General features: G+C 47.3%; 1 protein-coding gene across 18 annotated transcripts in view; it reads left to right on the top strand.

Moving 5' to 3' along the window:
* Positions 1-14,193, top strand: part of LOC147456139 (uncharacterized) — a 187,461-nt gene that overhangs the window by 130,390 nt on the left and 42,878 nt on the right. For all 18 annotated transcript variants that reach the window (XM_086514707.1, XM_086514701.1, XM_086514699.1 and 15 more), the window contains 2 exons: positions 12,967-13,014; positions 13,097-13,247. In XM_086514707.1, coding sequence (XP_086370833.1) covers positions 12,967-13,014; positions 13,097-13,247 — 199 coding nt within the window. The remainder of the gene's footprint in view (positions 1-12,966; positions 13,015-13,096; positions 13,248-14,193) is intronic.

Genomic DNA, 14,193 nt, shown 5'->3' with positions numbered 1-14,193 from the left:
CCACATAGACGCCAACAGCACCTGTTTGGCAACTACTACTCTACCAGTCAGCGAAAGTCGTGTTGAGCTCCAATGTAACAGCTTTCTCCTGATGGACAGGAGAAGAGGAGCAATCTGCTACTCGAGAGACAAGTCCAAACCAACCTGACAACCCAAGTACCGAATTGCAGTCCCTGGGGGAATCCACCTGAAACCCTCTCCTGGCATCCAATCTGGCACAGGAGCACTACCAACCGAGAAAGCCATTGTCTTTCTCCAGTTGATCAGTGCACCCGATGCACAACAGAAGGTCTCCAAACCCTGCTCACATCTGTGAAGATTGGCCTCCTGGCCATCTAAGTACAAGGCTGAGTCATCGGCAAACTTAGCGTCCAGTAGCTCATCTCCCCGAATAGGGAGTGCTAAGCCTCGAACACCAACCTGCTGTGACACCAAAAATCTGCTCATCGCCTCCGCACAGAACAGAAAGAGAAAGGGGGCAAGAGGGCAACCCTGTCTGACCGAGCGTGTGAGCATGAAGCGCTCGCCTTTCTCTCCTGCCAAAAGTTCTTGACTGTGAGCCTGTCTGTACAAAGCTGACACCCCTCTGATCCAAGCATCTGAGAAGCCCATCTTGTGGAGAGTGCCCTCTAGAAAGTCCCAGTCAACTCGGTCGTATGCCTTATCAAAATCGAGAAGAAGAATCACAAGGTCCTCACCACGGAGCCGTGCCAGGGCAGAAGCCTCCCAAAAAGTAAAGATGTTGTCAAGGATATTGCGTTCCTTTACAAAACCTGTCTGAGTCCCATGTATAAGGCTCTCTAAAAGTGGCTGAATCCTCATACTTAGAGCCTTGGTAAGAATTTTGTAGGCTAAGTTGAGAATGGTGATGGGGCGCCACTGTCGAATCTCATCCAAGGAGCCACCCTCCTTGGGAATGAGGTAGATCAGGCCCTCACTCATGCTGTCGAGCATCACTCCTGTGTGCAAAATGTACTGAAAAGCACTACAAAGATATGGGCCAAGCAGGTCCCAGTACTCCAAGAAAAAGCTGGGAGTCAACCCATCCTCACTTGGACAACTACCATGAGGGAGGGCCCTAAGAGTCGTGTGCAACTCCTCAAGTTGAAGTGGCATCTCTAGCCTCTGGCGCATCTCCTCTGTCACAAGACATGGCATTTGTGCCCAAACCTGCTCCCTGCATGCATCCTGCCGCTCCCACTGAGGCTCAGCCGACAGTAACTCACGGTAAAAGTCAGTAGCAACTGCACGCATATCCTCGGGCTCACAAGAACTGACCCATCGGGCCTCCTCAACTGAATGACCTTGGCATGCGAGTGCCGAGGTCCCACTGTCTCAAAAAAAGCACCAGTCACTCTGTCACCCACCTGAGTCCACTGAGATGCCTGTCGGTGAAAGGCAAACTCATGACCCCTCTCCTCTGTGCTAGCAAGCTCCTGTCGAGCCGGTTGTAACTGCTCCTCCAACCATGGATTGTCTGGATGCTGCTCCTGCATCCTCTGTAGTGAAGCAATGCCTCGTCTGAGACGCTGCTCCGCCTCTCTCGCTGCAGCCCGGCGAGCCAAAGACTCTTGAAGAAAAAAGTGGCTAAGTTGAGCTAGGCGTGAGGCCACTCTGTCTACAGGTGAAACCTGGGTGTCCATGCCCTCTGTCCAGAGAGCCTGTACCCTCTCTCTAAGTGTTCAGTCCAACAAGACCCTCTCTAGGATGCGAAGCAACGTGCTCCCACTCCTCTGCTTGACTGCCACCGTGAGGATCACTGGTGCATGGTCTGAGAAGGATGTCCCTGCTAGGATGCCCACTGATCCCCCCAAGTCACTGAAGTGGTCACTAGTGTAGAAGCGATCTATCCGTGATAGATTCACTCCTCCCACTCTACGGTCCGATCTAGAGAAGGCAAGACTGTCTTGGGGCCTCACAAAACTAGAGTGCTGCCATGTATCCGAGAACCTCAAAGTCATACACAACCTCTCCCAAGCTGCCAACTCGACTCCATGCACAGTAGCATGGCTGCCACCAATCCTGTCAGAAGGGTCCTCCAACATGTTGAAGTCCCCTCCTATACACCAATGATCGGCCTGCGGCAAAGACTCAACAATTTGTGACCAAAACTCTGCACGAGCACTCGCCACATTGGGCACATAGATGCTCAGGAAGCCCACAAGGCCACCTTGAACCTGCATAGTAATCCACTGAGCCCTGCCTGGCACAATAATCCCTCTGCCCACAGTGGCCTGCTGCAATGAGTCCGCAATAGTCATACATACCCCACCCTGGATGCCTCTAGGTCCAAAAGCAGCTGACGAAAAGGTATCATATCGTCCACGCAAAATCTGACCACTCTCACACAGATGGTGCTCCTGAAGCATAAGGAGATCAATCTCTCCTCCCACAAGGCAACGCTGAAGATCCTGACGCAATCGGCCCCGCTGTCATTGAAATTGGGGCCCACCTAGTCCCTGGACGTTCCATGAGAAGATCCTCATGGAGAGCGAGAGAGAACAGATGCTGCCGCAGCAGCAAGACGGGCTATCTTCGAGGCAGGCTTGGATGGGGAGTAATCCGCATCCGAGCGTCCTCTAGATAGGCGTGACTGCAGTGAGTGCCTAGCCCAAGCCCAAGTAGAGCGAGCCGTGCGTAAAGCAACCTCCTCTATCCAGGAGTCCTCATGAATGTATACATAGCAAGGCAAACAGTGCGCATCAGCAAAGAAGTACACCACAATGTGCCTACATCCTGCCGAGTCTGGAGGTGTCCCTGCAAATTTGGCCAATGGCCACAAAGTCTGCAGCATATCTGCAACTCCAAGTTCTCCCATGTGGTGAGAGAACTCTAAGACCTGTGTATGTAACCATCCCACCACTGAGTGGAGGGACAACTCTGTCTCAGCCCTACCACAGAGGGGGAAGGAGAAACCAATTGCCGAGTCCAAGGCCTCTGTCTCCCTAGCGGCGAGGAACAAAACATGGATCCAGAAGCAGGCTGCCTCATGGTCTGCTGCGGAATCGCTGAGAAAAGGAGTGAAACCGTAGTCGAAGAAGTCCCAGCGGCGTCGGATGTCAATTGTCGTCAGCCCACGAGGGATAGCTGCAAGGGAGGATGTCTGAATCTGCAAAGGGGGCTACAAGAGGGGTTGACCCTCTCTCGCTAGGCGACTCGTGGCAAGGGCGCTGCCAAGAGATCTCCTAGCCGCCGGAGAGGGACCAGTCTCCTTAGCCGATTGTGAAACTGGAGCAGGAGGGGGGGGGGAGAAGGAGCTGGGGGGAGCGGAGGACAGGAGGGGCGACAAGAGGTAGAGGGGCGAGGTGGAGCGGCGACGGGAGCAGAAGGCGGGGAGGATGAGAAAGAGGGGGGGAACTCTGGGGGGGGGGGGGGGGAGCGGCTCTCGAGGGTGAAGCGGAGGTGGGGGCTGGCGCAGGGATCTCCTCCTGCTCAAGAGGACCAAAGCGGTTCCCGGTGGGAACCCACTACTGCTGAGTAGGCACCTGAGGGCCACTCCGAGTGCCAGGCTGACGCTGTGGCCCTTGGCCTCGTCAGCCACGGGCCTGCTGTCACCCCTCCTCCACTGGAGCCCCAGGTTCAAAGGGTGGCTCTGCATCTGTGCGCTGTGCCGTTGGCTGTGGCTGTGGGCCAGCACTGGCAGGCTGGGGCTGTGGTGCAGGTCGCGGCCTCGTCCATGGACAGGCCTTCGCTAGATGGCCCATCTGTCGGCAAATGAAGCACTGGTTCGGGAGACCCGAGTACTCCACACTCTGTCTAAACCAACCCCCACTCACCCGAGACAGAAGGATAACCTTCGGGAGCGTGTGGGTATCTCTGACCAAAACTCGAACTGAGGGGATGCCTACCGCCTTGCCAGCTACTGATGCTGCCGTCCGATGTCGTATAGCTCCGCTCCCATGCTAAGAAATATACCAAGAAGATGCAGATCAAGCTTATTGAAAGCCTACTTGATTAATGGTCAGTGATGAGGGCTTGTTAATAGGCCAAGTTGAATGATTAATGTATGCCAGATGCGGCTTAAAAGGGCCAACAGATGCCTTAATGATGCCAAAATTCATTATGCTTGAAGTGAGCTCAGATGGGAGTTTATGATTTTTAGAATTGTAGTGCTTAAAGTGCTCTACCGGCCTGTCTTTATGGCTCGTCGATTGGAGGTACGGTGAAGAAGTTATGGCATATTGAAGTTTGAGTTAATGCAGATCCGTACCGGATTGGGCAACTGCAGCTGAGGTGATAGAATTGAAACGAATGCACGGGCCTGAAGTGCTCACTTCGTGGAGCGCGTCGGTCTTTTCAGATCAGTGATCGGAGTCCCGATCGCCAAGATACTAACCGTTAAAGATTCACCGAGGGTCGGCTTCGTACCAGTTCGGTCCACTCGATCGGAGTGCCATCTGGGATTTTTATAGCCTCAGCAAGGTTTGTATGCATTTTATGCAGCTTGAGAGGTCTACAGGGATTTACGGCTCGTCAGACAGAGTTCCGCTTGATCAGATAATAAGGCTTGAGGCCGATGACAATTGTCGGCACTGCCACCTGGGTAATTTTGGCATTATTTGAGATGCTGGTATTCCCAATAAAATTCACGAAGATATTGTCGGTCAATGACTGTTGTGGGAAGATGTCGTGCTTGGCAATTTGTTTTTGATTTCACTTGTAGTTGGCAATGCTTGGCCGGCATGTGTACCAAATGTGGTGCCCTTACAAAGTGCTTAGGTCGCCCGAAGTCGTAATCAAGGGCCACCCAGTTCATAGGTATGCTAAATGGGGTGCCCTTTAAGGGCCGCCCACCCAAGGCAAATGAGAGCTATGGCCGCCCAACATAAACCATGATCGGCCGCCCACTTGGTAAATTAAAATGGGGCAACCCTATTTTTTTTTATGGGGTGTGAACTAAAAAAGAAAACAAAAGTCATGGCGTGAAGGAGACGACGAGCACGGGTTGCGCAGGGGGTGAGGAGCACTTGCAGCGGCTCGTAGAGCACGCAAAAGCCGGCGAGCATGAAGCGAAATCTTACTAGCACGTTGAGGCGACCCTTTTCGATAGCAGCTACGCCATTTTGTGCGGGGTCGAGGACGGCATGCCACGTCACTAGCGGCGGTTTATGCAACGACGGCGCCGTCGCTGCATAAAAAAGATATAGCGGGCTCAGCAATATAAGAAAAGGAAAAAACGAGTTGCTTAGGGAGAAGAATAATACGGTAACGAGGGAAAAGCAGGAACGAGAGCAAGGCAATTAAGGAGGAGCAGGAATGAAGGGCAAGGGAGGAAGAGGACTCGGAGAGGCAAAGCTCCCTCTCCCTCACTCTCATCCTCGGAGCATAGCGTGCTCTCTCTCTCGCTCTCATATTCGGCAAGAAAGAGGAGGCTATCAACGAAGAGGATCCGGGAGGATGGAAGAAAGGCATCGGAAGAGGGAAGCTTTCTTTCTCTCGTCTTTGGTTAGGAAGGGAAGGGAGGAAGACCTTGGTCGGCAAGGAGGGGTAGGGTAACAAAGAAAAGAAGAAGGAAGAGGACCTGGGAGAAGGAAAGTGGAGAGGAGGGCTTAGGAAGGCGAAGAAGATGGTAGAAGGGGAAGAGACTCAGGGAAAGCTCTCTTAAGCTCTCTCTCTCTCTCTCTCTCTCTCTCGTCCTCTCGTCCTTGCTAGCAACATAAGGTGAAGCTCAAGCTCTCTCTCCCTCTCTCGGCCATAAGTAGTAAGGACACTCAAGAAGAAGATCTTGGAAGAGGGAAAGCATGAAAGCAAGGGGATGTTTCTCTCTTGTTCTCGGAGACGAAGCAAGGATGCAAGATCGCTTCTTCTCGACCTTGACTTCGTATGCAAGTTGAAGGCGCTCGAGTGGGAGAGCTCGGAAAAGGAAAGAAGGGCAAGAAGAAGGTCGAACTTGAAAGGAGAAATTACCAAGGGCATACAGAACCTGATGGCAATCAAAATCAAGTGGATTAGAGAAGAAAGTTAAAGTTTGTTAGCGGCAATTAAGACATGGCAAAGCGCACAAAGCAGGGAGTTGCAGCACAGTCGGTAATAATTGAAGCATAATGAATGACAGAGTGAACTCACATGAGGTTTGCAATATCTTGAAAGGAGGGGAAGCAGATAAAGCGACAGAGAAAAATTTCCATAACCGTCATGAGGTAGAAATTGATTTAGCATTCTGTTAAGTCCTGTGTCGTTAACGGCCTGGTCAATTTTGTAAAGCGGGAGCTTAAACTCCTAGTTAGCAGACGATCCAAGTGATGATGCTGTTAACAGCACGCCTTGGTTAAAGATTAACTTGTACTTAGAGCATTAATCAATTAATTGATGAATACGGTGATTGACAGAGCCTTTTTTCACCTGTTGTTCTTGTTCTATCTCTTTCACACTTCTCACAGCCAGAGGCCCGGCGCCTGCCGGGCTCACGTAGCGAACATATATCCCCTGACATCTTTGGTGAACCCGACGCGAAACGAGCCGGGGTGGGAGGTGAAGATGGAGATGCCAGAACAATTAAAGCATTTTATTGAAGATTTCTGTGCCAATGGATTTGATACAAATCTAGCAGTTGCAGATTTGCCAAAAATGATGGAATTAGTTCAGGGATGTCTGCAGGAAGTGAAAGCCGTGTAGTTAAAAAAGCAGACTGATGATGCTGTAGAGCTAGCACTTGATGCTGTTTTGGAGCAGTATTATAATTTTCAGGGATATGATCTAGAAGGTTTTATTGCATGTTACGAAGCTGAGATGAAGAGCCGAAATGATCTTCTGCAGAAGATCGGATGATTGCAGCTTTTGAGGAGGTTGTAAACTCGGATTTTAAAAAGCAGGTTCAAGAACTGGCAAAAGAATATCCCACACGGTGAGAGTATTCTGCAGAGGAATTTATTTACGAAAGCTCAAGGATTCTAGATCGGGAAATAAAGGAGATTACTGAACGAAATAAGGTTTTCTTCAGTAAAGGTGAAGGAGATCAGATGCAGATCCTCAACTATGATGAATTCTGGGAGCATATTTTTGCAAGAAGTAAAGCCAAAGAGAATGCTAAGCTGGAAGTAGCAGATTCAGTTTCAGAGGAGCTTAATTTGAGCAACGAGGAAAAGGTAAACGATGAATTTAATGCTGAAATAGATTTGTATGAATGTTTTTCAAAGATTGCTCGCATGGATGCTACCTCCAATAATGGTTTCAATGAAGACATAGACTGTACAGCAAGTGGTTCACAAGCTGCTGACCTTGACATGGGTTATTTCGAAGGAGTTCATCGAGCAGATGAGCCTCTACAGGACATTACTAAAACTATCGGCACTATAGCCGAGCAGGATAACATGTCTACTGCAGATGAGTGCATAAATAAAGCTTTTATATACACTGTAACTAATGAAGTGACTAAAATTGTGGACCCAGCACAGAATGAGCCTGAGGATGTCAATGAACCTATGATTGCTACTAACAATATGTTTGCAGATGATGCTATCACAGAAGAGGATGCTATAATCGGTGAATTTTTGTCTAGATCTGAAGGAGATGTTTATGACAGTATAGAAGAGCTTTCTGATGCATATACCTCTTCAGAGGGGGTGCTAGATGAGCCTTTATAGCTCTATAATGTATTGCTAAGTAACATGGATGCAGATGAGGAAGCAGAGGATGATATCGAGGAGTATGAAGATTGCTTGGATCATATTGATTGTGAACAGATTATCGATAGGGATTTTACATCTATGCTTGTAGATGGACTGCATGAAGAGATAACTCCTACAATTTTGATGAACGTTGAGACTTCCAAGGGTGATTTTCCCGAGGATGTAATGGATGAAGATCTACATGATAAAGCTGTTTTTCATGATCAAGCTGAAATCCCAACAGGTGAAAACTCGTCTGACGATACAGGTCGAGAGACTCCCAAGGTTTTTCGTGATGGCTATGAAGCTAGAGAGGGTGATGATGCTAAATCATCCTTGATACTACAAAAAGTGCGCAAGGTTTTTTATTTCCTTGGACAATATGCCAAATGTGGCTGGATTTGGATGCTATTCCTATTGATGCTTATGTCAGTGATGTCTTGGCTGCTAGTAAAAGGGAGCCAGATTTTTGAATGCTTTCTGGTAACGAGCTTAAGTTGCCAAAAGTTTATGAGATGTGGGTGCTGCACTATGCTTCAGGTGAAGCTCTAGTATATTGCGGAGCCCATCATTGCTATGTGATCTCAATGATGTTTGATCCAGGAGATTAGGAGATTCTAAGGATATTCATAAGCAGATTCAATATGGATGGATATTGTTAAGTATGCATAGTAATTGCGTGCTATTTGAACCAAGGGTAGCATATTTGCACCAGAAATGCTTAATGTTAATAGAAATGCTTAATGTTGATTGATACAGGAAATGTATGCTCATGTGGATATTATGATGCTCTAGTGTGTGGACAATTCCTTTACATCCCATTTGATCCTGGGGGTTACTAAAGTGCAAGTACCAGATGCATAGGATACCAGATGCCTGATGCAGCAGGCTGCATGATGTAAGGTTTTGTTTTCTAGATTATTTTAAGTCAGAAGAGTGTTTGGTTATGCGTTCAATAAGATTACATGGTTGGCTTCCAGTGGACTTCTTTGGATAATTGATGAAGTAACTTCACATCTTTTGAGTTGGTTCTGCTAACAAAACTTGAGGTAAAGGACTTCACGGCCATTCCGTGTGCAGACAGAGTAAGGCATACTTGAGCTTGACAGGGTTCCTTAAGAGAGAGCTTAATGGTCAAGCTGTGTGCATCATTAACTGGAGCACTTGAGTCTGGCGGGGTTCACTAAACAAGTTATCCATGATTAAATGCTTTGAAGATACGGCAGATAGAGTTCAGAGATTTCTGATGGAAGCTACAACATTGATGATAGGGTATAAGCCTTATTTTATTTTTCATATGTTTACCAGTTACGTGAGTCTGATGATGGGTAAGGAGTTTAAGATACCTGTAGCAGATGCAGATTGAAGTGCTGTTGGGACAGTCCAGGCTGTGCAAGTTCAGAGGGGGTGGATGTCGTACAGCTCCGCTCCCATGCTAAGAAATATACCAAGGAGATGCAGATCAAGCTTATTGAAAGCTTACTTGATTAATGGTCAGTGATGAGGGCTTGTTAATAGGCCAAGTTTAATGATTAATGTATGCCAGATGCGGCTTAAAAGGGCCAACAGATGCCTTAATGATGCCAAAATTCATTATGCTTGAAGTGAGCTCAGATGGGAGTTTATGATTTTTAGAATTGTAGTGCTTAAAGTGCTCTACCGGCCTGTCTTTATGGCTCGTCGATTGGAGGTACGGTGAAGAAGTTATGGCATATTGAAGTTTGAGTTAATGCAGATCCGTACCGGATTGGGCAACTGCAGCTGAGGTGATAGAATTGAAACGAATGCACGGGCCTGAAGTGCTCACTTCGTGGAGCGCGTCGGTCTTTTCAGATCAGTGATCGGAGTCCCCATCGCCAAGATACTAACCGTTAAAGATTCACCGAGGGTCGGCTCCGTACCAGTTCGGTCCACTCGATCGGAGTGCCATCTGGGATTTTTATAGCCTCAGCAAGGTTTGTATGCATTTTATGCAGCTTGAGAGGTCTACAGGGATTTACGGCTCGTCAGACAGAGTTCCGCTTGATCAGATAATAAGGCTTGAGGCCGATGACAATTGTCGGCACTGCCACCTGGGTAATTTTGGCATTATTTGAGATGCTGGTATTCCCAATAAAATTCACGAAGATATTGTCGGTCAATGACTGTTGTGGGAAGATGTCGTGCTTGGCAATTTGTTTTTGATTTCACTTGTAGTTGGCAATGCTTGGCCGGCATGTGTACCAAATGTGGTGCCCTTACAAAGTGCTTAGGCCGCCCGAAGTCGTAATCAAGGGCCACCCAGTTCATAGGTATGCTAAATGGGGTGCCCTTTAAGGGCCGCCCACCCAAGGCAAATGAGAGCTATGGCCGCCCAACATAAACCATGATCGGCCGCCCACTTGGTAAATTAAAATGGGGCAACCCTATTTTTTTTAATGGGGTGTGAACTAAAAAAGAAAACAAAAGTCATGGCGTGAAGGAGACGACGAGCACGGGTTGCGCAGGGGGTGAGGAGCAATTGCAGCGGCTCGTAGAGCACGCAAAAGCCGGCGAGCATGAAGCGAAATCTTACTAGCACGTCGAGGCGACCCTTTCCGATACCAGCTACGCCATTTTTTGCGGGGGTCGAGGACGGCATGCCACGTCACTAGCGGCGGTTTATGCAACGATGGCGCCGTCGCTGCATAAAAAAGATATAGCGGGCTCATCAATATAAGAAAAGGAAAAAACGAGTTGCTTAGGGAGAAGAATAATACGGTAACGTGGGAAAAGCAGGAATGAGAGCAAGGCAAGTAAGGAGGAGCAGGAACGAAGGGCAAGGGAGGAAGAGGACTCGGAGAGGCAAAGCTCCCTCTCCCTCACTCTCATCCTCGGAGCATAGCGTGCTCTCTTTCTCGCTCTCATGCTCGGCAAGAAAGAGGAGGCTATCAACGAAGAGGATCCGGGAGGAAGGAAGAAAGGCATCGAAAGAGGGAAGCTTTCTTTCTCTCGTCTTTGGTTAGGAAGGGAAGGGAGGAAGACCTTGGTCGGCAAGGAGTAGGGTAACAAAGAAAAGAAGAAGGAAGAGGACCTGGGAGAAGGAAAGTGGAGAGGAGGGTTCAGGAAGGCGAAGAAGACGGCAGAAGGGGAAGAGACTCAAGGAGAGCTCTCTCAAGCTCTCTCTCTCTCTCGTCCTCTCGTTCTTGCTAGCAACATAAGGTGAAGCTCAAGCTCTCTCTCCCTCTCTCGGCTATAAGTAGTAAGGACACTCAAGAAGAAGATCTTGGAAGAGGGAAAGCATGAAAGCAAGGGGATGTTTCTCTCTTGTTTTCGGAGACCAAGCAAGGATGCAAGATCCCTTCTTCTCGACCTTGACTTTGTATGCAAGTTGAAGGCGCTCGAGTGGGAGAGCTCAGAAAAGGAAAGAAGGGCAAGAAGAAGGTTGAACGTGAAAGGAGAAATTACCAAGGGCATACAGAACCTGATGGCAATCAAAATCAAGTTGATTAGAGAAGAAAGTTGAAGTTTGTTAGCGGCAATTAAGACATGGCAAAGCGCACAAAGCAAGGAGTTGCAGCATAGTCCGTAATAATTGAAGCATAATGAATGACAGAGTGAACGTACATGAGGTTTGCAATATCTTGAAAGGAGAAGAAGCAGATAAAGCGACAGAGAAAAATTTCCATAACCGTCATCAGCTAGAAATTGATTTAGCATTCTGTTAAGTCCTGTGTCGTTAACGGCTTGGTCAATTCTGTAAAGCGGGAGCTTAAACTCCTAGTTAGCAGATGATGCAAGTGATGATGGTGTTAACAGTACGCCTTGGTTAAAGATTAACTTGTACTTAGAGCATTAATCAATTAATCGATGAATACAGTGATTGACAGAGCCTTTTTCACCGGTTGTTCTTGTTCTCTCTCTTTCACACCTCTCACAGCGAGAGGCCCGGCGCCTGCCAGACTCACGTAGCGAACATATAACCCCCGACAACGAGGTGTCTCTAGGACAGTCCCAATGGTGGAGCCAATCCTAGAAAGAAGTGGTAAGTACTTCCTCCGTAAACCCGGAAAGCAGACTGAGATGGGGATGTCTGCCTCCTCTACTCGAAAATCCGAAGCCGGGTCAAAACCACGTCGCCACTGTCGAAAGTGGGCTCATGAGGCTCGGATGGCCAGTGGACTCATAGCTATGACCTTGGACGCCATCTCGGAGGTCTCAAACTCGATTTGATAGTAACCCCGTCCGAGAATCTGGACATCCAAGATCTTGCCCACCTCTGCGAGAAAGCAGGCCTGGAGAAGGTCTCGCAGCTCTCCATTGCTAGGTCGGGTGCCGAGAATCTTGCAGATGACCGAAGTCGCCTGCAATCGCTCTACCTCTGCGGCAAGGCTCGCTTGCTCTGTCGGCGAGAGAGCAAGTCGAATGGTGGGCTTAGCGGGGTCAGGCGAGGGGGCTTCTGACGAGTCCCTGTGTGGCGAAGCTGGAGCGTCCATTTGTGTCTACTGCTGTGGCGTGAGAAGAAGGCGACGGGAAGATGCTGCAATAAGGCGCACAAAACACTGCCCCAATGACTGACGCAGTGTTGGAGGGCCAAATTGCAAGAAGCTCACTGGGCGAAGAAAAAACCACAGCGGGCAAGGGGGGGGGGGGGGGGGGGGGGGGGGGGGCCTTATTCTGAAGATATTTATTTCGTTTTACTGCTTACTTTAACATTTACTTCTGAAGATATTTATTTCGTTTTACTGCTTACTCTAGCATTTAAGAGATTGCACTTTTGTCTTATTTCTGTGCTTTTGTGTCATATTCAAGTTTAGAAATGATGTCTTTGTACTATCCTTAGTGTGGATGACATTAAAGTTGAATTTTTTTGTTAAAAGTAATGAATTTTTTCTAGTGATCTTTTGCTGTCATTTGTTTAATTTGTTTTACAGTTGGTGGTGTTGCTCTTTTGGGTGTATATAAGTTAGATGAATATATAAATAGTGCATACCTTATTTATTTTGAATTTTTTTCTTTCGTCACTTTGGTGCCTGTTTTATGCAGTTGTTTTAGCCCTTCTGATGACCCTGTGATGGAATACGTTATTGATAAGCTTGTTAGTCATAGCAGTCGACTCCTTTTTAAAGCACTCACCCATCTCCTTTAAAAGTCAAGTAGCAGGTTCTTGTTTCATTGTGGTAGTTTTGGGTAACTAGTAAAAATAGTTTCCAACCATCAGTCATAACTTGACTACTTCATGTCCTGAAACTCTTGCAAGAGATGAGCCCTTCATTAAATATGACATTTACCACTACAGTAGAATAAACTTTCAAGAGGACACCAGATTCTATTTCAAAGAAATGGCGATGGTAGATCAAGGTCTTGAGGTCCAAACTTGCTCCATTTGTTTCTTTTACAGGTTCTTTCAGATCTGGAGCGTGCAACCTGCAGAATGTTTCACGGTCAGGTAAGAATGCCATTTCCAAAGGAAACAAAGGAATTGCTTTATAGAGAGTGGACTAATTTCTTTGAATGCTATGGCCTCACAGGTTGCAACTTTATCATGGTTTGAACCTGATTCCACCTGTGGGAGTCATTCAATCTGGATTCCTTGTGTACTAGCTCTTCCCTACTTGTGCCGCTTCCTCCAATGCCTACGACAGTATAGCGATACAAAAGACAGGACATGCATCTTCAATGGTAATAGTCGTGATTATAGTATTTTCATAATAATGCACTCAGACAGCTTGTTCTTCTCAGAATATCCAGCTAAAATTTCGATCGGGCCCTTCTATGTCATTACCAAGCCAATTTGCAATTTTTGTGGTTAATAAGAGCGAACCTATATATGTCGGGAAGCCAGCATCAGCTGGTAACACGATTATTGAATTTGTATGAGCTTTCAGGGGATAAAGGGTGGAAGTAAGGCTAATAATTAAGTGATGGAAATGTGAATGCAGCTGATTGTCAAAGAGACCTCGGTCCTACTCCTTGGATCCAGGAACTGAACCCTCTTTTCTTCCTTGATACTGTTCCTAACATTGCTAGACAGAACTGAGTGTATCTCTGACCCTTGAAAACCAAGAGGATCATTGAGTTAAAGCCCAACATTATGTTATAAACAGTAGTCTACGACACCACAAAATATGGTATACGTGTTAAGACTTAGTATTCAGTCAATTTTTAAGTATTTTGCTGGTTTTTGTGCGACATGGGGAAATCATGTGGAAGTACAAGTCTGGCTGTGGGTAATGGCTAATTGATTTGACAGGTTTGACCACTGCTTTTAGAGAGGACATGGGACATGTGGACCCAAGTTTTTCATGACCTTTTATATGTGAAGCTGGCACCCACATCTAGCCTCTAAAACAGAAATGTCTGAAAGACTCTCTTTCAGGTAACAATGCAAGCAAAATCTTGTAGCTGAGGCTGACACATAATATTGATACCAGTCCATATATTAGGTCTCGCAATTTGTGGTCATGTTACTCACATGACAGTTGCGTCAAATTCTTTAAATGCACACGGCCATCTTCTACCAGTACTAGGGAAGAAGGGTAGGAGGCAATGGTCCATGAGTTGTTGACTCTGAATTAGTACAGCTTGCAATCTAATATTACACTTACATGTGCAACCCTAACTAGCT

Source organism: Adiantum capillus-veneris, chromosome 6, assembly GCF_014529385.1.
Source record: "Adiantum capillus-veneris isolate H3 chromosome 6, ASM1452938v2, whole genome shotgun sequence".
Lineage (NCBI taxonomy): Eukaryota > Viridiplantae > Streptophyta > Polypodiopsida > Polypodiales > Pteridaceae > Adiantum > Adiantum capillus-veneris.
This window is presented reverse-complemented; position numbering and strand designations above follow the sequence as displayed.